Genomic DNA, 24,233 nt, shown 5'->3' with positions numbered 1-24,233 from the left:
GCCGCAAGGTGTGGGGAGGTCACTCAGTCACCTCCCCCAACTTCCAGGACCCCCACCTGCTGCCATGAGCCCCACCCCCCATCCCCTCAGCAGAGACCCAGGCCTTCTGCTTCCCCATCAGCCCCCGTGCCTGCCCTGAAAGCCTGGGGGGCTGTGTGGGGACCACGGGGCCCCACCGCCACCCACTGGCTTCTCCCTCGGGGCCCTGTCCGTGGCCTGCACCCCCGGCTCCCACGACTTGCCGTCTGGGGCACCCCACGCCTGCCCACCAGCCCCGCCCATCCTTCGGGGCCGCCTCGGTATCGCCTTCACGCCACATCTGGGACCTGTTTGCGGGTCGGCCCTCTGGACCGTGAGCTCTGAGGGCAGTAACCTTGACCGGGTCACCTGCACACGCCAGCCTCGGGCCTGCGTGTCAGCCCGGGCTCTCGGGGCATACAGGCGCGGGGAGCGCACAGGGGTGGGTGCAGCCGCCGGCCCCCGAGTCGCGCGGAGGCTGGGAGGGTTAAGTACATGAAGCGTTCCGGGCTTTCCTCCCGTGTAGTGACTCCTTGACTGGTGGTTGAGTTTTTTCCTGATGGAGTGCCCGCCCCCCTTTAACTCAGAAGATAGCCCGTGGCGAACCATCCCGTGCCTTTTGTTTTCTGTGTGCTGTATCTGGGAGCTCTCTCCTCGTTTTCTCAGCTGCAAGCTGTGTGGCGGTGGCATGCCGGGGTTTGCTCCACTCGCTCCCTGTTAGTGGCCACGCGGGCACCGTCCCCCCTTTCCGTGGTCTTAAACGTGGCTGTGGTGCACGTCCTGTGTGTAGCATTTCCGTGTGCGCAAGCGTGTGGGGGATACATTTCCGGGAGGGAGATAATGAGATCGAAGGGCACCGGTACTTATTCTGGCCGATGCTGCCAGATGGTTGGTCACAACGGTCCGTCCGTGACCACGCCCCACCCTGTGGGACAGCGGTGACCCAGGAGAGTGCCGGTTCCCCACGGCCTAGCCCAGAGTGCACCGTCACAGGGGAAGATCTTCCAGCCCGGCTGGTGGACAGGGGTTAGGTCCGTGTGCTTTCGATCTTCGGTCCCTGTGTGGTATGTGAGCATGCGAGTCTTTAACTACGTTCCTGGGTGTGGTCCTCGGTGGTCCAGCTTCCTGGTGGTCCTTGTCGATTTCTTGGAGTCGTTGTCTTGTAAGGAGTTGAGGCGTTTTTAAGTTGTGAACACGTTTTCCCAATTGACCGTTTGTCTTTTGGCTTTGCTTGAGGTGTTTTTTACCAAGAAGATTTTGATATTTGAATTTTTACATAGGTGGGTTTACCTAGTATTCTCTTCTGGCTTCAGGTGGTGGAAGGGTTCTTCGTGGTGGTTTTGTTTTTCACGTGTAAATCCGTGGCTGGTTTGGTGTTCGGGTTTGGTCTGGAGTTCTCCAAGGGAGGAAGCCTGACATCAGCCTGTTCCCTGAAAGGCGGCCCCTCACGGTCCCGGGACCACTGTCCACAAAGCCTGTCCTTGATGGTGTCAGGTGCCGTGCCCAGGATCCGCGATGCCCGCGTGTCACTGGGTGTGGGCCGCTCCCAGGGCTGATGCGTCCCCTCCCGCCTGCCCCGTGACTCGTCCGGCAGAATTTTTCCCGGTGCCTCTTGTTCATGTTTATGTGCCCTTTGGAATTAACACACCCCCCAACTAATTGAGAATTTGTTAGGTCTCACGAAAGATGACGGTGAGCCTCCCGGGACGGGACGTCATAGGACGGTCAGTCTCGCGCGTGGGCGCGTTTGTGGGGTCCTGTTTGCGCCCCACCGGCACGTTTTACGGCTGTGTCTTCATTTTGCACGTTTCTTGTGTCGTTCGCCTCTGGGGCGGGGACCTTCGGTGTCCCTGCCGCACACACTCCGGGCCCCGCCCGGGAGGTGCGTGACCCTGTTCGTGGCGGCCGCGTGTGCCCCTTCATACCCGGAGTGAGCGGGCGGGCGCGTGCCCCGGGCCGGGGCTCCCCGACGTACGTGTAAAACAAGGCGCTTCAGGAAAGAGCCCGAACCTCCCTCCCCACCGTGGCGCCCGGCCGCTCATGTTTATTAACGCCGAGGACTAAAAAAAGCCGGCCTGCTGACGCGCACTTGTGAGGAGACGTTTCCACAGGCGCTGATCTCTTCTGATTCTTCCACGAGAAGGACGTGTCTTGAATAACAAGCCCCTTCCCGTCCCACGAGCCGGTGCCAGCCGGCGTCTCCATGGGGCCTCAGACCCCCAGACCGGCCGCCCGGCCCCACGCCTGCACGGGGGGCCTCACGGCACCCTGAGGGTCCCCGGAGCCCCTGCCTCGGGATAGGCCTCAGGGTGCCGGGCCCGCCCGCTGTGCCGCTGGCCGTACGCGGGCCCCGGCGCGGCCACCTCAGACTTCGTGCCGACCCCGCTTCACCCCTGTCTGCTCGTCACCAGGCCATTAGACACACGCGTGGGTTACCCGGCTCCCCACACACCTAGAGACGAGCGGCGTGCTGAAAAGTCACGCGTAATTATCATTTTCAAGCCAGTTGAATTTTTCTTAGGACGGACCCGCAGCGTCGCAGCGGCCACGTGAGGCGGGCGGGCGGGCGGAGGGCAGACCGTTGGCTGCAAGCCTCGCCCTCGCCGGGTGGCGGAGGCCACGTCTCGGGACCGGCCGGGGGCAGGGAGGGCAGGTGCGGCCTCGTGCCCCATGATCCCCGCGTGTCCCTCCCGGAACTGAGCCCCTGGGGCCCTGCCAGGATAGACCCATTCTTCTGACGCCAGGCGCGGGGCCTCACTGCCACGGCAGCTGTCCGTTCAGGCCCGTCAAGCCAGGGCGTATCCGGGCCGGGACAGGTGGGACGGGCAGCAGTGCGACCAGCTTCAGGAGCTCTTACCCTGGGCTCTTGTTTTTGTGACTGGCTCAGGGCTAGCAGGACACCTGGCCCCTTCCTCCCTGTGAGGCCAGCACCCGCTCGGACCCCACCAGCACCCTGGATCCGTGTCCCTGACCGGGTCACAGCTCCCACCAGATGAGGGCTCTGGAGTCGGCTGCCTCGGGGGAACTCGCTCTCTTGTCCCTGCCGGCTTCGCCCAGCCCTCGTGGCGGCTGTGTCACCTCGTGTAGACGTGCCGTGTCAGCCTCGGTGCTGGGGAGGAAGCCCAGCTTGGGGGTCGGCCCGCGGCGCCTCGGCCTCGGCGGAGTCTGGCACGCTCCCGTCCTCCCTTACTGTGGCACCGTCCCCAGGGCCCACGGAGCCGGGCCGCCTCCAGAAGACCCGTTCATGGCCCCTGTGCTGCGAGGGCCACAGCTGAGGGGGTGGCACACGCCGCACAGGTGCCGTAGGCCCGCGCCCTCTGGCCGGAGTCAGATGCTCCCGACCCCGGACAAGGGGCTGGCAGAGGGGCTTCTCACGTGCGCCTGCGTCCCCTGCTCTGGCCCGCGCGGCGGGAGGCAGGGGTGCCACAGAGAGGGCATTCGGGGCGTCTCGTGCTGCCAGAGGCCCTTTCTCCCTGGCGCCTGCATCCACGTATGTCCCGTGGGCAGCCTGCACTGGCGCTTAGGGAAGTGTAGACTCCTCGTCTGTGCGCGACCCTCCCCTTCCCCTGCTGCATCCGGCCCGGCTTGCCCCCTCCCCTCCAGCTTCCTTTAGGAATGTTTGTGGTGACGGGGGTTGGGGGGGGTGCGGGGGCTGCCCGGTAGGAGCCCCAGCGAGGGCGCTGGGGGTTGTGGTCATCGGCCCGGTGCCCAGGGGCTTAGGTAACCGGAGCTTCAGGCCAGGTCTGTTCCAAGCCCCGTGCTGGTCTCCCTCCTTTGTCTCCTCCTTGCCATCCTCCGACTGGCCTCCCTCCGACTCTGCCCCGCTGGGACATGGCACGATGTTTGCCGTTCAAGCTCCGTTCCAGGGCTTAGGGTCCAAGATTCCTTCTGAACGAGTCCCTGGGGTGGCTTGGCCAGAGGGGAGGATGGACCCCAGCAGAGCAGCGGTCATTTGGCGCCCCGGTGCTGGGTGTGGGGTGTCTGCCCCCTTGCTGGGGTCTGCTGTGTGGGTCCTGCTCTAACGTGGGGGACAGCAGAGGCTGAGGCAGCCAGGGCCCCACCTCCGTGAGCCTGTGTTTGGTGGGGAGACACAAACCGTGGGCCCGGTGTACCCGTGAGTCATCACTCGTGGGGACACCTAGGAAGGAGAGCAGGCCATTGGGACGGACTCGGGGAGGAGCCGCTCGAGGACCTGGCGGGACCACGTGCTCTTGGTTTCCTTCTGTGGCACAGAGGACAAGGAATGTCACTGCCAGGATTTCCAGGGCTTTCCAGGGGAAGTCACCCTCTCAGGGTGCTTAGGCTCTCCACGGAAGTTCTGGAAGAGTCCAGATTACTTGGGGAATTTGAGTTTCTTCAGTCTGTGAGTATTAACTTGACTATATTCCACAGTCGTGTCTGTTTGTTTTAGATAAGATCCCAGTATTGTGGCCACCGATAACGTGATACCCACAGGAAGTAGATCAGGAGTGTTCTGGCATCAGGCACTGTTGAAGCTGAACTGCTCAGCAGCCCAGCAAGGAAGGAAATTATGACCGGTTTACTTGATCCTTCTTGTAGAAAGGTGGTTTTGTGGAGGCGGTTTACGGACAGAACGCAGAATTCTAGAACTGCCTCCCGTGGGGATTTCTTGACGTCCCACCACAGATGCTGAAACTGACTTTACGAAGCCGCCTTCTTTAACCACGTGACCCTGCGGTCCCGCTCCTGGGACTCGAACAGACACGCGCACCCCCACGTTCACGGCAGCATCACGGTGTCCATCTTGGACCGGGGGACACGACCCGGTCCATCCACACAATGGAATATCACTCGGCCTTAAAAAGGAAGGAAATTCTGGCACCTGCTCCAACATGGGCGGACCCTGCAGACACCATGGTGAGTGACACGATCCAGACACAGGAGGACACGCACTGGGACCCACTCACACGAGGTCCCGGGGTCGTCAGACTCACAGACACGGGAGGACACGCACTGGGACCCACTCACACGAGGTCCCAGGATTGTCAGACTCAACGGACACAGGAGGACACGCACTGGGACCCACTCACATGAGGTCACGGAGTCATCAGATTCAAGGACACAGAGTAGAAAGTGTGCCCAGGTCTGGGAGAGTAGTTGGGGGTCTGTGTGTAATGGGGCAGACTCTCAGTGTGGGGAGATGGAACGTTCTAGAGACGAGCAGTGGGGAAGGCTGCACAGCAGCGTGAATGTGCTCGGTGCCACTGAGCTGTTCACTTAGAAATGGTTGAGATGGTTAATTTTCCGTTATGTGTATTTTACCACAATTTTGAAAAAATCGAGTGGCTTTGTTCAGCACTTTCTGATCTGTGTACCTCCCGTCCCTTGGGCAGGTGGGACGAAGTGCCCGGCGTCCCGGTGAGCACCCAGGGCAGTGAGCACCGACCTCAGTGCTGTCTGCGCCGGCTCTCACCGCTTAGGCAGGCCACCGGATTTAGGCTGTGCCTGTTGTTTGCCGTCTGACAGGGACGTCACGACAGCCACGGCCACCCGATTTCCCCAGCTTCTGCGTGTCCACGCAGCCAAGCAGGGGCCTGGCTCGCTCGCTTGGTGACATTGCCGTGGGATGGCAGGTGGAGGGGGGATCGTCAACTGTGGCCTCCTGACTAGCAGGACGAGCACAAGCAGAAGACACCCCGTCCCTTCCCTTCTTCCCACAGAGCATGGCCCTGGGTGCCCACGCAGGTGACACTCTTCGGTGTCCCTGCCCTGCTGTGACAGAGGTGCAGGGAGGGGCCCAGCCTGGGGACAGGAGCCTCAGGGGGCTTGTTGGCCGGGCAGCTGAGTCAGGCCGGGGAGCCAGGCCAGGCCTCTGTGGTCGGGGCCGCGGGGGCTCTGCGTGTGACCCGCGGGGCCCCAGCCGGTGTCCTGGGATGGCGGCATCTTTCCCTCAGGCCCTGTGGCCTGGCCGCGGGTTGCGTGCGGGCAGAGGAGGGACGGGCACCCTGCTGGGCCCCAGGACTCGGCCCATCTTGCCACTCTGTCTCCGGGAAGAGGGAGGCGCTGGTGAGGCGGTCCCCACCGCCCTCTTGAGCAACCCCGCTGTCTGCCCGCCTCCGGGAGGTTAGCGGCGTCGTGTTGGCAGCCTGCCCCGGTGCCCAAGGCCGGCAGGGCTCCAGACCACCACCGCGGGGTGAACTCTGGGCCGGGGACGGGCCCGGAGGTTGAGCACAGTGGCCTCCCTCTGGGTGTTGCACCCAAGGAGGACCGGTGTCAGGCCTGGCTGGGCGAGGGCCCCCTCCGGGCCCCCCATCACCATTGGTCTTCCTCCGGACGGCCACGGGACGTGGCGTATCTTTCTCCCCTTTGTTACGTGGCCGTCAGTGGACAGACCCATCGTGCTGCGGTCTCCGGCCCTGGGTCGGAAGCAGGCACGGTGGTCGCCCGCAGGGTGGAGTGAGGAGAGCCGTACCCACGTGTGGCGGCCCAGGCAGGGCTGCTCCCCTAGGCTGCGTCCTCCCTTTGCTGCGCTGGGTCCCTTGACCAGCTTTGACCAGAGGGTCCGGGCCCCTCGGAGGCTGCAGTGGGCGCTGGACACCGTGCGCACAACCCCCTCTTGTAAGTTGGGTGGCAGGCTGTACGCCCTGTATGTTTTCCAAGGGTGCCTCGGCCACAGGGAATGCCAAGTGCCCAGCTTTTGAGTAAAGCTTCTGTCCTGGGGGGGCAAGGGGAGCCAGAGGAGGGAGGGGCAGACCCTCGTGGTCCCCAGCCTCTTCCTTAGCCTTCCTGATGGCCCAAGGACAGGCAGAAGCTTGTGGAGCACCTGTTCTCCCTCAGTAACATGTCTGCGGCTTGAGGAAGGACCCCGGGGACCTGCCTCTGGGAACCTCCAGCCCCCGGCCTCTCCCCTCTTTACCCCACCCGGTGACCAGTCCTGAATAGCCGCGTGGGCCTCCAGTCCTCTCTGGGCCTCGGTTTTTCAGTCTCTGAGCCAGGAGACGAGCCAGCTGCCCGTGATGCCGCAGATCCGGGGGGTGGAGGAGTCCGGCTCATCCTGCTCTGTGTGATCCCCTCCGCCATTCCCTACCCTGTGCACCTGCCGCGAGCACAGTCTGGGGGGCCTCACGCAGGGGGACCGGGTCTGCTGTGTGCCCGAGGCTTCAGGGCCCTTTGAGCACTGAGCGAGAACCCAGCTTGCCACGATCCCCACCCGTGAGACAGTAGGGACATGAGGCCAGCCGCTGAGGGACCTGCACAAGGCCATGGGGCTCCTGAGCAGAGGGGGCACCAGCCTTGGGCCTGTGCAGAAGACGCGGGGCCAGGCTTGGGGAGCAAGGTCACCGAGGCAGGGCCTGGGGAGGGCTGCGCTCCCCATCTAGTAAGCCCGGCCCGGCCCCCGAGCCTCCTGCTCTTCTCCCCGAGCTGTGCTCCCTTGGGCTGGGAGAGGTATTGATTTAGCTTCGAGGCCGGGTGACTTATGAATATGCATCAAGACCAGCACTTACTTAACTGAGCCGTTTAATTCTCCCTGCGTCTCTGCCTCTTCCAGCAGGGCCCTCAGTATGCGCGTCAGGCCCGGGTGGCAGGCGCCCGCCCGCCCTCCCTCCCGGGCCCTGGGCAGCACGTGCCGCCGCAGGCCAGGCCGACGGGGGCTCCTGGGGCTTGCCCTCTGTGCAGGCCTGTGAGCACCAGGCCCCGAAGGTCCTTGGGGGTGGCGGCCCGCCCTTGCTCTGCTGCAGGTGGGGAAGGGCCAGCAGCCAGCGTGGGTCAGGGCGGCCAGGCCGCAGATGCTCCCCGCGGGACTCAGGACGCTGGCACAGCAGCCTGGTCGCGGAGGAAAGCGGCCATTCTTGGGAGCTGTCAGGGAGTTAGGGCGAAAGAAAGGATTCGTGCGGTGAGGCCGAGGCAGGAGCCTCCGGGCTCTGGGGGACGAGCAGAGTTCGCCCTCCGGCCCAGTCCCGCCTGGCACTCTGCGGGTCTCCGCAGAAGCGCGTGGCAGACGCCCCCTCCCCCAGAACCCCGGCCACCCCACGCCCAGCCCCGGTCTTCAGCTTCCCCGGGGTCATTCTGGGGCAGACACGGCAGCTCCCCGCAGGTGACAGGGGCCTGTACACGCGGTGATCCCGCCGTCTGGCCGGAGGAAGCCCAGAACGTTTCCTTTTGAGATTATCGTCGCTACGTGGTTCCTCAGCTGGGAATCAGACCCGTCTCCGGAGGAGACGACAGCCGTCTTCCCTCTTCGTGTCTCAGAGCCGCCATCTAGCAGCACGTTTCCACAGGGGTGTCCCGAGCCCCGCCTGTGTGCCTCGTGGACGTGCCAGCCCCCGAAGGCATGCTGCGCCCCCCGGTGGCCACACAGCTTCTGCCCCGCACGCGCCCCAGGGGCCTGCCCTTACGTTCCTCCGGCCGGGAGGCTGGGGGTGAGGTGCAGGTCACAGGTGATGTGCTGCGTGAGAGCCGGGCGGGGCTCGGCCTGCTGGAAGCGTCTGGGGAACTCGTGATCTCGGCGGCTGGACGTCCCGTGGTGAGCCGGCCGTGGGCGCCAGCGTCTCCCTCCACTCCCGGGCCTCCGTGGTGTCGGCCACGCCGTGCCGCCCTCGTGGCCACAGAGGGACGGCCTCCTCCCACCGCGCGGGGTCGGTGTCACCGCAGGCCGAGCCTGTGGACGCACAGCCCGGCCGCGGGGTCCCGATAGGTCGGCCCCCGCCTGCCGGCCACCGGCCCGGGGACAGCCCTGTTGGGCGTGTTGGGGGGAGAAGAATGGGGTCCGAGTCCAGTTTGGCCGGGCCTAACTGGGAGCCAGTCGCCCCGGCCCCTGGAAGGCGTTATCTGGCCACCCGGTTTGCGTGCTCCCCGATCCCCGGCCGTGACAGACTCCCGGGCGGCCCCGACTGCACCAGCCAGCTCACCTCCTCTCGCCGTCTCCGGGAGGGAGCCCTCATCCTTCTGAGCCCTGTGTGGGAGTTGCAGGTGGCAGGTGCCTACGGCAAACCCAGGCCCTCAGGGTGTTGACAGCTCATCCCGGCCCCCAGCTTTCTCCCTGCCGACCGGGCCTCACTGTGACGGCTGCAGCGACTGGCCAGCAGGCCGCGCCTTGCAGCAGCTTGCTGTCTGTCCCGACACGGGCCTCTGACCCCACCTTGCAGTCTCAGGTCTGGTCTGCACGTACCCCGCACCCCGTGCACCCCCGTGTCAAAGACTTGGAGGAAACCGGCTGGAGCAGAATGGCCCGTCTCCCGCCCTTCGGACGGGGTCTGGCAGTGTATGGTCCAGGGGCGGTGGGGGTCCCTCAGAGCCCTGAGGGTCCAGGGTCAGGGAGGTAGGTGCACACGGGAAGGTGGCCTGAGAACACGGGGCCTGAAAGCCTGGGCGGATGAGGTCGGGGGGCGTCACTCGAGGGGGACTATGGCGGGGAGTCCTGACCGGCCGTGGGCCCATGGAGGTGCGGGGGTGCCTGGGAGGCTCAGAGAGGTTCGGCCTGGCAGCCAGACAGGCCCCGGGTGGCGTGGAGGTCAGGCTCTGGCCTCCACCGCACCCAGCATGCATTCCCCCCACCGAGCTCGGTGCTCCCCTCCCTTGTGGGTGCCGGCTCTCCGCCCTACCTCTTCCCTTCCTTTTTTTTAAAAACTTTTTTTTTTAATTTTTTTTTTTTAATGTTTATTTTTGAGAGGTAGACGGAGCACAAGCAGGGCATGGGCAGAGAGAGAGGGAGACACAGAATCGGAAGCGGGCTCCAGGCTCCGAGCTGTCAGCACAGAGCCCGACGCGGGGCTTGAACCCATGAACCGTGAGATCATGACCTGAGCTGAAATCAGACACTCAACCAACTGAGCCTCCCAGGTGCCCCTTTAAAAAAAGCTTTATGGAGATTTATATGCCGCATACCTCACGTGTTTGAAACGGAGTGGTAGCAGGCGTCAGTGCCCCGCCCTTTTTTACGGCTGAGCGAAATACCACTGTGCACCCAGCGCGGCTCACCGTTCACCAGTTGATGGATGTTGGGTTTTCCCCGCCTTCTGTTATGAATCCTGCTGCCGTGAACGTTGGGGCGCAGGTTTCTTGGTGCGCATCGGTTTTATTTCTCCTGAGCCAACACCGGCGTGTAGACTTGTGGGTTTGTGCGGTCGCTGTCTGTCTCACCGCTCGAGGAGCTGTTACCCACAGCGGTTGTGCTGTTTCACATCTGTGCTGACAGTCGTGGGGGCCCCCAATTCCTCCTCGTCCTCGGCAACGCTTGTTGTCTCGATTAACGATGCCATGGGTACTGAGCGTCTTCTCGTGTACTTGCTAGTTTTTGTGTCTCTTCCGTGGAAAAGCCTGTAGTGAGACCCCTGCCCGTTTTTAAATCAGTTACCTGGGTCTTGTTGTTGCTACTGAGCTGCAAGGCTTTGTTATTATTCTGGGTACGAGTTGCTTATTGGATGTGCAGCTTACAAATACTTTCTCCCATTCTGTATGTTGTCTTTTCCTTTCCTCAATGGTGTTCTTTGAAGCACAGAGTTTTTCATTTTTATGACGTTCGATTTGTACTTTTTTTCTTTTGTTCTTTGATTTTAGCATCCTATCCAAGAACCCGTGGCCAAATCCAATGTCACGAAGGCTTACACTCACATTTTCTTCTGAGTCTTGTGGTCTGAGCTCTTTCACTTACATCTTTGGTTTTGACTTAGTTTTTATACGGTGTGAGGTAGGGGTCCAGCCTCACACCTTTTGCACACGGATGTGCAGTGGTCCCGGCAGCGTGTGTTAAAGGACTCCTTTCCCCACGGAGTGGACTTGGTGCCCTTGTAGGAAGTCAGTTCTCTGGGGACACGAGGGTTTCCTCCGGGCTTCCTTTCTGTTCCAGTGAGCTCGCCGTGACGCTAGCACCACTCTGCCTTGGAGTAGAAGTGGGCATCCTCCTGCTCTGTCCTCCCGTTCAGGATGGCTGGATTATTCAGGGTTATTCGGGATTATTCGGGATTATTCTGAACCTCTTGCAGCTCCCTGTGAATCATAGAAGCAGCTGAGATTGGGGAGACGAGGTCCACGTGTGCACCTGCTGGGTCTGGCCATCGTCACGGGCCGTGTCCTCCGGTCCACGGGCGCCTATTTGCGTCCTTAATCCCTGCCCGCGATGTTTGCTCCCTACTGCTCTCGGTGCGCTGGGGACAGGAAGGGGGCGAGGCTGCCGCCTGTCCCTGGCCCCCGGGCGCCCTGGATGCCAGCCTCTGGACTGGCCTTGGTGCTGCCTGCCCCACATCCCCCAGCGCCTCCCCGTGGGCGGGCCTTTATCCTCCTCCCGGCCTCCTGCTCAGACTCCTTCCACCCAAGGTCAGCGAGCCAGAGCCCACGGGCCAGGTCCGGCCAGCTGCTTGTTTTGGCAAATAGAGCTTTCTTGAGACGTGGTGGGGCCCGCCAGTTTATGCACGTCTGCGGCTGCCCCCACGTCACGATGATAATAGGCTGTGTGGCCACCAGACCTGAGTGCTCACTTTCTGCCCCCTCCCAGCTGGCCTGCACGGTACACACCTCCAGAAAACAGGAGAGCGATCCACCAGGGGGCCCGAGGGAAGGAGCCTCGCCTGCCCCAGCCGTCGGGGCCCTAGCCTCTGTCCCCTGACCTGCTCTCTGCCTGTTCCCCTAAAACGAGGGTTTGTCAAGGATGGACCGTGACCACCGGCGGGGCAGAGCAGGGCCTGCACCGTGGCCCCGGGCACCTTGTCCCTGGTGCTGCGATGTGGCCCCTCACCCCTGCGTCTTGGGGAGGCCTGTGCTGCCCACCCCCAGCCGATGTGAGTCCCCCTACTTCCCCTCCATAATCGGGATGGGGTGGAGGTCGGCGGTGCACTGTCCGGTCATTCTGGTGACCCAGGTTGGAGCACGACCTCTGGCCTTGTTCTTACTGATGCGTGCAGAACCCAAAAGCCTCGGCCCGGAGCCTCCCAGGGAGCCTGCCGTCTGCCGGGCGGGGACCGGGACGCCCTGGGTGCCCGGCTCCTTTCTCCTCTAGCCTCCTCTCTAGAGACCGTGTCATTTCCCAGTTGCTTTGTGGCAAACACCCCAAAACTTAGCAGCCTGAAACAGCAGCCACCTTGTTCTCGCTGGTGTCTGGGTGACTGTGCTGGGCTCCCCCGGGTGCCGTCTCCAGCTTCCAGCAGGTGCAGCTTCCGGCAGAGAGCACGTGCCGCCACGGGTGCGTCAGAAGAGGGCAGGCTGGACGCGCGCACGCTCGGCCCTCGGGCGCACCGCGCTGACCTGGGGGCCGAGGCCGACTTCACGGGGAGGGTCTGGGGGGCAGTGGGCGCACAGATGGGATCGCCGGCCTCCCCGTGGCCGCCGTTTGTCCGGGGGGGGCGGGGCGGGGGGCTCAGGCTTGGTCTCCCCAGGAGCAGCCTGCCCCCCCCCACTGTAGGGAGGGGCGGGTTCTGCACACAGAGGCACGTCCCCCACATCCTGGGGCTGGTCCCGGAAATGGGGCTCTGACTTGGGTGCTAGTCCTCGGGCGGGAGCAGGGCAGACCGAGTGGTGCCAGCGGGCCGTGCCTTCGCTTGTCACCGTGACCGTGAAGAGGCAAGAAGCCTTGTGGGCTCGCACGCTCGGGTCTGATCAGCCACAGGCCGTGTGATGTCCTCACGGCCTGATTCTGCAGGACCGGCCGGGTTGGGGCGCTCGCTCCCCGGGACCCAGGGCTGGCAGACGCGGCACGCACAGCTGACGGCTGTCCTCGGCAGGCCTGTCGCAGCGCAGGGGCGACCCCTGGGGCGTGGACTGTGGCCCCCCTCCCTGTCCCACCCGCCCCGCCCCACCAGGTCCTTTCAGCCCCACACGGGCCACGGGGAAGGGCCAGAGGCTAATCCCGCGCCCGGGGAGTCTGGCCGTGGCCTTCACGTCCGCAGATGGGTCTCATCTCCACGGAGGGCCCCGGAGACCTTCCCTCTTCGTTACCCGGTGTCCTGAGCACCTCGGCTGCTTCCCACGTGCTAAGAAATGGCTCCGTCAGCGCAGGGCTTTACGGTCTATGAGGGTTTGAACACGTGTCGCCCGGTCCGTCCTCGGCATTCCCCATTTCTCAGGTGAGGGAGCCCAGGGCTGGGGGCGCAGTGTGGCGGCAGCAAAACTCACCATGGTGCTGGCCACGGGTGCTGCCTCGGTGACACAGGTGCCCCCCTCCACCCCCAGGGCGGAAGCCAGGCCGCAGGGGATCTGTGTTCTCACATGACACTGGCCTCCTGCACTGGGCTCTGCAGTCAGCCCGTCAGGACGGCCATCCTGGCGGGACCCCGTGGGCCACCGACCACCGTCTGGGGTCAGCGGCGATCCTGCCCCCTGTGGCCAGGGCCACGGGGAGTGAGAGTTTTTGCAGCTCGTCCCCACACCAGGGGGTGACTGGTGCCGTGGCCGAGAGCTTGGGCACCAAGCCCACAGAGCCATTCTCGCTGTGAACGCCGGGGCCGGGGCCTCCCAGTGCCTGGCCTGCTCACCTTGACCCCTGTAGCCAGAGGGCCATCTGTCCCGACTCATGACACCTGTAAGAGTTTCTCCGCTTTGCCTCCGCCCCCTGTCTGCTCTCGCCTGGCGAAGCCCTGCGGGTTCCGGAAGTCCCCGACCTCGTTTGTACCATCAGCCCTTCCCCATCGAGGGAGGGTCCTCCCCGCAGGCTGCTGCTCGGAACCCCTGGTCCCGGCGGGGAGCGGTGTTCTCCTTCCTGTTCCCCTGGGTTTGGCGCCTCCAGGACAGCATCCTGCCCCGGGCCCGGGATGTCCAGGCACCGGGTCACCCGATTCACCTGCACCTGCCTCCTTTCGGGTGTTAGCGGTCTCATCCTGTCTCGGGCCCAGGAGAGCCTCTGCCTGGTGGCCGAGGGAAGGAGGAGCTTGACCCTCTGGCTCAGCAGGGGTGGGCCTGGGCCCGTCTTCGTTCTTACATTTTTGAAGGGTTGAAGGAAAACCAAAGGAAGAGCAGCATTTGGGGACACGGGAGCTGGTCTGTGCTTTTGCAGGACGCCACTCCCGGTGCCCCGTGCGGACGCAGAGCTGGCTGGCGGATGGAGGCTAGTAACAGGCCTGCCGTGCCTGCCCCCTGGCCCATCCCTCACTGCCTGCTTGCCTCCTGCATGAATAATGGGTACCCCCCACCTCAGCCCTCAGAGGCCCAGAAAGCAAGCTGCTGGCCTGTCTGCTGCCACAGGGCCTCTGCCGGGCTGCACGGGGCCGATGGATTTCATGCTCACGGTTATCTTTCCCAGAGTGTTAAAATTGGAGGGAGTAACGCTCCCTTCCCACCCAGAGAGTCTGTGATTCAGCCGGAGCTACAGGATGTCTCTTTATTCTCTGAGGCTTTTACAAGGTTCTCAGAAACCCGTAAAGAGCCCCTAGTCCTCCCTTCTCAGCGCCTTCCCCATGGGCTCATGCAGACAGCCGTGTCTAGGCCTCACCGCGCTGTGCCATCCCCCCCCCCCCCCCGCCCTGGCCTCTCTCTGAGGTGATGCCAGACAAGAGGGGCCGAGGGGGCCACGGCTGGTGACGCTGCATCTGTGGCCAAAGCTCTCCTGTCTCTGAGGGGAGGGCTGCATCCCTGCTCTCCTGTCTCTGAGGGGGCTTGTGGCTGCCCTCCCGTGTGCCAGCGACCCCAGGAAGGTGTTTTACTTTCTGGAGGTGGCGCCCAGGACGGGGAGGATCCTGCCATTCCTTCCCCATCCCCTCCTGCCTCTCCTTTCGGGGCACATTCTGTGGCTTCTGGGCTGGCCCCTCCCCAGGCACCACGGTGGCCTCACTGTCCTTCAGTGACTCGGCGGGACCGCGCCCACGGCAGCTCAAGCTCGTGTGCGGGCCCTGCTGCACTTAATGAATGTGTCCGCGGCCAGCCTGCTTCCCCGGGGAGCGAGATGCTCAGAATAAAGGATGCCGTCCCCCGCCCTCCCCCCCCACCCGCTGTCCCTGGAAAAGCGAGGAGAGACGTGTGGGCAGGACTCACAAAAGCGGCGGAAGATGGGGCTGTCGGAGAGAGAGGAAAAATCACCGCATATTGAGCGGAAAGGGAGACGGGCCACGGTGTGTTCGGCTGGCCCAGGTCCCTCATTTACAGAATCGGGGTGGGCTCCCGGGGTCGGCGGCCTCCTACCCGTCTGCTCAGGAGATGCCAGCCTCCCAGAGTGCCCGTCCCAGAATGGGTACGGGCCTTCCGCCACCTGACGGCAGTTCTCTGCTCCAGCAGACGTGAGAACTTCGAGACGGCCCTCTCCCTCCCTTGCCCTGCGGCGGCCCCTGTCCTTGTCAGGGAGACCAGAGAGGCGTGGCTCTTGCTGTGACCCCACAAATGTCCCTCCTGAGTGAGGAGACGGCAGCGTCTTCCAGGAGGGGCATCTCTTGATGCCTGAGCCCTCAGGAGCCTTGTAGATGGGAGGGCACGGGGGGCGTCCCAGAGGGAGGGGCCTCGGACCCAGCTCCTGCCCTGCCTTCACTGGCTCAGGACACTGGACGGGTCATTTAGACACATTCTCCATGCTGGCCGAAAAACCAGGGCTGCTTTCAGCAGGTCCAGGGGCACGAGGGGGGAAGAGGTGAGACCCCCCCCCCAGGCTGGCTCGGGGTCATCAGGGTCTGAGTCAGACTCCACGGACAGTGGAGACCCAGCAGCACCAGGGCAAGGGACTCAAGCCTGCCTTCCCCTTGGAGTTCTCTGACCTTTGGACATGTGTGTGTAAGTCTGTGTGTCACATGCCCATCCGTGTGTGCGTGTGGATGCGTGTGTATATTTGTGTATGTATACGAACACATGCATCCGTGTGTGTGTGCTCTTGTCAGTGTATACGTGTTTGTGAGTGTGTGTGTGTATGTGTGCTAGGAGTATGTGCGCACGCGAGTGTGTATCTGTGCATGTGTGTATGCACACGTGTCTGGTGTACACATGCGTGTGAATGTGTGTGCATACACACGTGCGTGTGAGTGTGCACGTGTCCGTGTGCATGTGTGTGCATATGTGAATCTGTGTATGCATATGTATCTGAAGGAGTGTACCTGTGCACACGTGTGGGTATGCACATGTGTGTCTATGGATACGTGTGTGTGAATGTGCACATGAGCGTGTATCCGTGTGCACACTGTGTGCACGTGCATATCTGTGGGCACAATGTGAGTGTGCACGTGTGTGCACCTGTGTGTGTGTCTGGCCTTGTTGCTGAGCATGGGTGAACCCTGGTGGAGTCGAGCAGTCAGTTCCCCGTGAGTATCTGGATGGTCCTTGTATCCAGGCGCACGTTTTCATCACAGCCGCTGGGCAGGACACCAGAAGGGCATTTTCGTCAACTGTCCACACTGGTGACCAGCATCCAGAGCAGGAAACAGAGCAGCACAAACACCTCAGGGGCCCCCTGCTGCCCCAACCACAGCCCCAGGCGGTCCTCCTGGCCTCCAGCGGCACAGAGTGCTCTGGTCTGCTTTCGTGGGCTGAGCCTCCGCCGCGTCTGACTCTTTCTGCTCGGCATTGTTGGTGATGCCCAACCCCATCGTTGTTTGTGTCTGTAGGTGCTCGTTCCTGCAGATGGGTGCTCTTCCCCATGGGGACCTGTCGGTGCCTGGCTCCCCGTGGACATTTGCACGAGGCTCCGAGGTGCAGGCCGTAGGCGTCACGCTCAGGGGGGAGGAGCTACACCGCCACGTGGCCTTCCCAGGGCGCCTCGCCAGTTCACGTCCTCACCGGGATCAGCTCTGGCCGCTCTGTGCCCTTGATGCCGTTCCCGTCTGTTTGGTGCCGTGGGCGTGGGGGAGGAGCTCGGGCATCTCTGGGCCGTTTTAATTGGCTTTGCTCGGATGATTAACTTGAGCTCCATTTCACTTTTTGCCGGCCTCTCGGACATGTTCTTTTGTCAAGTGTCTGTTCACGTTTTTTGCCCATTTTGAAAATTGGATTGTCTGCCTCTCCCTTTCTCGTTTGCAGGAGCTCTTTAGGTATCCTGGGTGTGAGCCCCGTGTCAGCTTTTGTGCCAGCCGCCCTCTTACTCTTGGTGACCGGAAGGTCTCGTTTTCTCTGAGGCCCGTGTGCTTGCGTTTTCACGTGAGGTCAGCACCTTCACAACCTTGTTTCAGAAACCTCTGTCTACTCTAAGGCCGTGGCGTTCTCTTCTGTTTTCTTCTGAACCCGCTTTGGTTTGCCTTTTGTGTGTAAATTTGCCGTCGCTTAGGCATCGTCATTTTTGTGTTCTGTGAGGTCATCATCCCGTTGACCCCACGCCACCCTTTCTCCCGGTCTCCGTGCGTCAGTGGCTTGCGGTCGCCGCCGCCGCAGACTGTACCGTGTCGTCGCGTGGCGTCTGCCAGATGGTCTCACGGCCGTGCAGGATGGCCGCGGGCCGCGTGGCTCATCTGGGCCCTGGGTGGGTCATTCCGTACTGGTGCCGGGCCTCGTTCGCTCTCCGTCTCTGCGTAGCTGATCTTGTCTCCCCGTGGCGGGCGGGCCTCTTCCAGGCCAACAGGGAAGAGATGGGACGTGGAAGACGGCGAGGCCTTCGATGTCCCAGCTGCGGGACAGGAAAGAGGAAGCTTCTTTCCCAGTTCCTGAAGAGAAAACTTCAGGGAGATGATTGGCCTTGCCCAGGTCACGGGGCCACCTCGCGCTGGTTTCCGGGGTCAGACCAAGGGGGTTCCACTCCCCAGGGCGGGGGCTACTCCGAGGGGCAGCAGCTGGCAGGCAGGCAGGAGCAGCAGAGAGGGCCTCAAGGTGGGCCTGCCGGCTGAGCGAGTGTTCTCCCGTGGGGCGTCCGGGGGCTCCAGGACCCCAGCGGAGCTGGGTGCGGTCGTTGGAAAACCCGTGTCCACACAGAACCCGCACATGACCACCCGTAGCAGCTCTCTCCGCAACTGCCGAAACCGGAAGCTCCCGAGGCGTCCCTTGGAAGTGAGTGGACCCGCGAGCTGGCGTGTCCGTACAAGGGGATGTCACTCAGCGCTGCACGGAAATGGGCTAGCAGGCCGCCAAAAGGCGTGGTGGAACCTGCGGTGCGTGTTGCTAAGTGTCGCAGAGCGAAAGAAACCGGTTTCAAAAGCCTCCGGCCTACGGTGTCCAGAAGAGCCAGGCAGTGAGAGCGGTGGGTGGGCGGTGCACGGGCGCCTTGGGACTCTGATGCCGCGCTGCTGGACACGTGCCTGCACTTGCCAGAGCCCCTTGAACTTACAGCGCACGGTGAACATCGGTGTGTGCGTGACTTTAGAAGCATCCAGGCCAGGGCTCGAGGCGGACTCCGGGATGTGGGAGAACAACCACCCTAGAGCGTGTGGGTGGGGGAGGGGCCGGCCTCTGCACCCGGGAATCCTCGAGGCTGCAGACCGGCAGCGCGAGGGCCCCGCCGCTTCTGTCCTGCTGCACGCAGGTGCCAGACCCGAACTGGGTGAGGGCCGGGCTGGGCCGTGTCGTGGCGGGTCGTGGAGGTGGGGACAGGACGTCCGTGCACACGGGGGCTCAGTTTACTGTAGACTCGGGTGGTTGCATTTGGAGACGTTCGTAGACGGGTGTCTCTCCCAGCGAGCGAGGCCAGCGTCCACACTGGTGTGTCGGTGAGGGCTGGGGCCCTTGGGGTGTCGGTGACAGGGACACGGGGCCCAGCCATGTGGGGACTCTGAGCTCTCCTCACAGATTATCTCTGAGTTTTGTGTTCATTTTTAAATCTGCAGACCTTGAGCCAGCAGGGCGTGTGGGAGCAAGGGCCCCCAGTCTTTGGGACATTTGTCGGCAGAGCGTTATGAAAGTGTAGCACTTTTGGGATGTCCCCCCCTGCTCCCCGGTTTGCTTTTACAACCGCCGTGTGAGAAGCCGGAGGGGACTTTGAGGCCCGGGCACCTGCAGCGTTCCAGAGGGCCGTCTCGCAGCTTTCCCTGGGTTTTCCCCGGTTATAACTTACCGCCGCTCCCGGTGCACGATCAGGGCCCGGAGGCCCGGGGCGGGGCGCGGCGGTCCCTGTCCTCGCACTCACGGGTCCCGGCTGTGCTGACCTGCCCTATGGTCCCGCAGGGCGGCTACGACCAGAGCAAAACCAAAGTGCTGCACATGAGCATGAACCCGGCCAGCGCGGCGAAGCAGAGGCTCCGCGAGGACCAGGCCCGGCTGCAGGAGGAGTGTGAGCGGCTGCGGGAGCTCGTGCGCGCCCTGGAGCGGGGCGGCCCCGTCCCCGCCGACCTGGAGGCCGCCGCGGGTCTGCCCTCGTCCAAGGAGGTGGCAGGTAGGCATCGCCCCCCGTCCGTGCCCCATCCCGTGGGCAGTGGGCCGCGGGAGGGCCTGGGACCGAGCGTCCTGCGTGCCGCGGGTTGCCCCGGGAGGTGACTCGGGCAGCAGTGGGGAAACGCGTGGGTCAACTGTGTGCAGCCTCCCCTCACGCAGACTAATGCCGTGTTCCAGGTTATACGTGTCCCGTTAATCGTGAGTAAATCCACCACTCCGGCAATGGGGACCGTCTTTCACGGGTCTGAGTACCTTTCACAGAACCCAGAGGCGTCTGCACAGAGGCCGGCGGTGGCCGGGCGTGGGGGGCGCAGGTGCGGGAGGCTGCCTGTCCTATCGCGGCCTCGCTCGCGCTCTGCAGCTCCGCACCTCAGGGTAACGGCCCCCAAGCGCACGGCTCGCCACCACCCGTGCAAGGAAGTGACCCTCCCGTTCCCACCGTGTCCCACGCTGGAGCTGCCCCACAAGTGCACAGAGGGGCTCGCCGGCAAAGGCAGGGAGCATTTGGGAGCCCAGTCTGCCCGGGGCTACCGTGCACAGTCGGGCCCCGTGGGTACCCCGGGCCGGGCGAGGGGCCCCCGCCTGGCCCTTCCTGGCACAGCCCTGCCGAGGTCACCGGGCCGTCCGTACCGTAGGGCCAGGCGGCAGTTGCCGCGACACCTCCCTCCCATGTTTCTGAGGTGCCCTTCCTGTGTGCCGCCCCCGCCCCTCCTTTTCACTCGGGTCATCTCCTCCCCATGGCGGTGGCAGGGCCCTGGCCGCCACCTGGTCTTTCTCGTGTTTCTCAGCTGAGAAAGTTTGTCCTGTGTCAAGCTGTCTGTGTCCTTGACAAATTCAAGAGCCAAAGGTCCAGACTCGGAGCGCGTTCAGGTGACTGTTCCCCTCGTGACGTGATAGGTCATCCGTCTGCCCAGTGAGGTGTGCCGCGCTCCTGACGAACGAGAGTGGCACTCCGCACGGGGACAGTCGCTCGCACACGGGCCAGGGCGCTGAGACAGGTGCCCGCGGCCTCAGCGGATGGGAGGCCGTTGGCCAGCCCCTCTGACGGATCATGGGGGTGACCGGGGAGCCAGGGCCCAGGCCGGACAGGGCAGAGCGGTGGCAGGGGGAGGGTGCGTGGCAAGGAGGCGGCTGGTGCCGGCCGCAGGCACCCGGGTGGAGCCGGCCCGTTGCACGTGGCATCTACTCTGTCCCCTCCCGGACACCCTTCCTGGAGTTGCAGTAGAGAAGGTCTTGGGTTTTGCTTTTTCATTTGCAAAGAGGACGTAAACCCCAGAGAAATGATCCCACAGCAGACTTTGGAATCTGAGAGGCTGGTGTGTGGGTGGTCGAAGGGTGAGGAGTGGTAGGGCCAGTCTGAGCGGTGTCCCCGGAGCCCCCAAGGCCAGATGTGGTGGCCAGAGGCCCTGGGGGAGGGAGGGCGACTGGCCGAGAGGAGGAGGATGAACGGTGCTCCCCAAAGGGTGTAGTCACGCAACGTGGCCCCTCAGGCCATCCACCCGGCAGCTTCCGGTAGACACTTGCCCCTCCCCCAGAAGACCGAAAACCAGGGTAATTCTCTGGGAGCGCTGAGTCCCACCGAGCAGGCCCCACGCGGGCAGGGCCTCCCTGAGAGCTGGTTAGGAGCCCAGGATCTCGGGCTCTGTGCCAGGCCCGCTGGGTTGGAAACCCTGGGGGAAGTGGTTCACAGAGGGTCCCTGGACGGGAGCCCTGGAGCCAACACAGAGGGGTGCACGTGGGTGCCGGGGCCCCGCCCCAGCCCACCTCTGTCTCCCGTCACCCCCCGGAACACCCTCTGGGTGGGCTTCTGTCGTAGAGTCCCCTGACGTCGGAGGCCCGACCAGGCCTTCCCGGCGGGACCCATGGAGCCCCCTCCTCCTTGTGAAGGAGCCCCAGGGCGGTCGGGCACTGAGGGCGGGGGCAGCACAACCAGGGGAAGAGAAAGCCTCCGGTGATTGTCCACGGACCTCTGCAGACACACAGGAGGATACGGTACTTTAAAAACATTTTGGGGTGCGTGGGTGGCTCTGTCGGTTGAGCGTCTGACTTCGGCTCAGTTCACGATCTCACGGTTCCTGGGTTTGAGCCTCGCGCTGGGCTGTGCTGACAGCTCGGAGCCTGGAGCCTGCTTGGGATTCTGTGTCTCCTTCTCTCTCAAAGATAAATAATCGTTAGAAAACAATACTTAAGCATCTTCAAAGAGGAAGCACGTGAACGTTTGGAAATTAACAACATCAAAGAGTGAGATGAAGGCCTGAACAAAGGACCTTATAGATTGGGGCGTTTAAGTGAATGGTAGGACGCAAGCAGGGGGAGAGGCTAAGGGAACGAGGGGCCGTGGGCGTCTGCGACGCCTCCCTCAGGGAGTGTTCATTTCGGTTTCTCGTGGGTGGCGTGCCGAGAGCGCCCCCTCACCGCCCCCTTTCTCACGAGGCCACAGAGGACGCGCACCCATGAAACGAGGGGGGGAACCAGGAAGCAACACTAGACACAGGAGGCCCGAGCCCAGCCCGCGAGAGACGGGGGGACCCCGGGCAGCCGCCTCGGGAGCAGCCGGCGCAGGTGGAGACTGGTCAGAAAGTGCTGGAACCTCTTCAGACAGATGGGGTTGCAGAATGGGAGGTGTCCGGTGTCTGGAGAGGCAGCGTGGACCAGGCCTTTGCACAGCTGCGTGCCCACGTTACGGCTCTCGGTTCCCATCTTCCCCGAAGGCTGGCTTCAGGGGCTGCAGCCAGGACAGTGTGGGGTCATGATGCGAGCGAATCGGGTCATGGTGTCCGTGGGAGGACAGGAGGGCAGGAGGCCCAGGCCATCCTGGTGCTTCCATAAATGGACTTGGGACCCAAGTAACCGGCCAGCAGGTGGAGCCGTTGCCCCGAGGGAGGGGGAGATGCCCTTGTCCCGCCCCCGGACTCTAAAACCTGTGCAGGGGGAGGTGGCCTAAAAACAAAGCCTGAGGTCTAAAAGGCTTGTGAGCGCCAGCAGCACCGAAGCTCCGGGTGGGGGTTGGGAGGATGGCGGGGCAGGCGGAGGCAGCGGGCAGAGACCAGGGCCGCGTTCGGGAGGCTCACGGGCCCAGGGGGTGGGCAGCAGCGGGGGGTTGCTCAGAGGTCCCCCGCTGCACCCGGCGGTGGCTGGCTGACCCGGGGGGTATGGGTGAGGAAGCAGTGGGTCACTGCCCTCCTCGCGGCACGGGGTGACCACGCCATTGCCAGGGTTGGCAGGGGTCCGGGGCGCGTGGGCGTTCCTGGGACCCTCTCAGGGATGCTCCACTGGGCGGGCCGCCGGCGGTGACCCGTGGCCTCCTTCCAGGCATTTGTCCACATAGTGAGCCTGGGCAGGGACCCCAGCCCCATAGGCCGCTCCCCTCCCCCGGCAGCAGCCTCGGCCCCAGAGAGCGTGTTAGTGGAGCAGTCGGGCGCCTCGTGGATGGCGCTTAAGCACCGGGTAGACCGATGGCCGAGACCCGCCGAGTGGGTGGTGGGCGCATAGCCGGGCGTGGTGATGAGACGCCGCCTCTTTGGCGGCCCCGCTTGTTTATTTTTGCCTGCACGGCTCAGCGTTGTCAGCAAAGTCACGAGGCAGCAAACGTGCCTCCCCCCTCCCCAGGCTCCCCCCCGGCCTCCAGTGCTGTTGGGCTGTGACCCGTGACCTTCCCGCCAGTTGCAGAAGCCTCGACACCTGCAGGTACTCCCGACATCGCCACCCCCCACCCTGGACCTCACAGTCCGGCCTGCCCTGTCACCTCTAAGTGGGCAGCTCTCCCCCTGCCCAGACCTTTAGCTGTGCGCACGGTGCTGCCAGGGCGGCCGGGCAAGAGACAGGGTAGAATTGCGTACGGTGGCCCCTGCCCTAGGCACCCCAGGGTTAGCACAGGCCAATGGACCCTATAGGAACGCGGCCAGTCCCCTGACAGATGACAACGGAGGGCGCTGATGGCCCGGACAGGTTCCCATCTGCCGTGCCCAGGACGTGGCCTCCGGGCGGGCCTTGCAGAGTGGAGCGCAGCCCTCGGATGGAGCAGGTGCCCCGTGGGCAGGGGTGGGCAGGGGTGGTGGCCGGACCAGTGATGGGAAGGCCGCTTTGCCAAGAGGGAAGAGAAGGGCCCATTGGGCTAGCCGGGGACGGCCGCCTTCCCGTGTGGGAAAAGCTGGTGCGAGCTTCTTCCAGATCTTTGACAGAGGAGCTGCTGAAGGACCCAGAGCAGGGGCACAGCCCCCTGGGTTGGCAGGAACGCAGACACCTGAGTCCTCAGCCCACCCCCCCCCCCACCCCCTCCCGGCTCTTGACTCCTCACACGGCCCCCTGCTGAGCTCAGCCTGGGCCAGGGAGATTATTAATTGTAGCTTAATTAGGCAGGTCATTAATATTCAAGTAATCTAATCTTGTCAGCAGCACAGTGAAGGTGATCAAGTTTGTCGCCACCCAGCTGTGTGGGTGCAGCTGATCCCAAGGTGTCCCTTGGTGGGGGGGTGCCGTGGCTCCTCCCTCCTGGCGGTGGGTGCCATGGCTCCTCTCTGGAGCCCACCCACTCTGCCCAGAGAGGTGGCCTGGAGGACTGGGGTACTTGCTCGCACCACAGGGGCCCAGGGCACAAAGATCGGTGTTCTTCCCTTGCCGTCCGGCCTGTCTGTGGGCTTGTGAGGCGGCCCCCCCCACCGCCCCGCTTCAGCCCACGCCGGCTCAGCCAGGGGCGAGCGGGAGGGCCACGGTCATGGGCCAAGAGCGGCGGAAATCTGAACACCAGCTCTGTGAGACACGGGCTGAGTCATTGCTACCCCCGTGCCCTCCAATAAGGGAGCCACTCCTGGCTTCCATTGGTTCGTGGCACGTGAGGGTGCGGTGTCGGTGTGGAAGAGGCGCGATGGGCTCCCGAGGGCCCCCGGGAGGGCCATGGGAGCCAGGGCCTCGGAGCAGGGACACCGCGGCGGCCTGGCAGCTTCCTCCAGCCGGGGGGGGGGGGTGGGGGTGGCTTCGGTGAGCTCTGTGGGCTGAGTGGGAGGAGAGAAGGACTAGTGCTCCTGGCAGGGGTCACCTGACCTTGCCCTTCCCCCCAACAGGTG

General features: G+C 63.8%; 1 protein-coding gene across 3 annotated transcripts in view; it reads left to right on the top strand.

The window, feature by feature from the left end:
* MAD1L1 (mitotic arrest deficient 1 like 1) overlaps positions 1 to 24,233 on the top strand; it is a 318,039-nt gene that overhangs the window by 232,759 nt on the left and 61,047 nt on the right. For all 3 annotated transcript variants that reach the window (XM_043559540.1, XM_043559541.1, XM_043559543.1), the window contains one exon: positions 18,964 to 19,171. In XM_043559540.1, the coding sequence (XP_043415475.1) occupies positions 18,964 to 19,171 (208 nt within the window). The remainder of the gene's footprint in view (positions 1 to 18,963; positions 19,172 to 24,233) is intronic.

This window comes from Prionailurus bengalensis, chromosome E3 (assembly GCF_016509475.1).
Source record: "Prionailurus bengalensis isolate Pbe53 chromosome E3, Fcat_Pben_1.1_paternal_pri, whole genome shotgun sequence".
Classification (NCBI taxonomy): Eukaryota; Metazoa; Chordata; class Mammalia; order Carnivora; family Felidae; genus Prionailurus; species Prionailurus bengalensis.
This window is presented reverse-complemented; position numbering and strand designations above follow the sequence as displayed.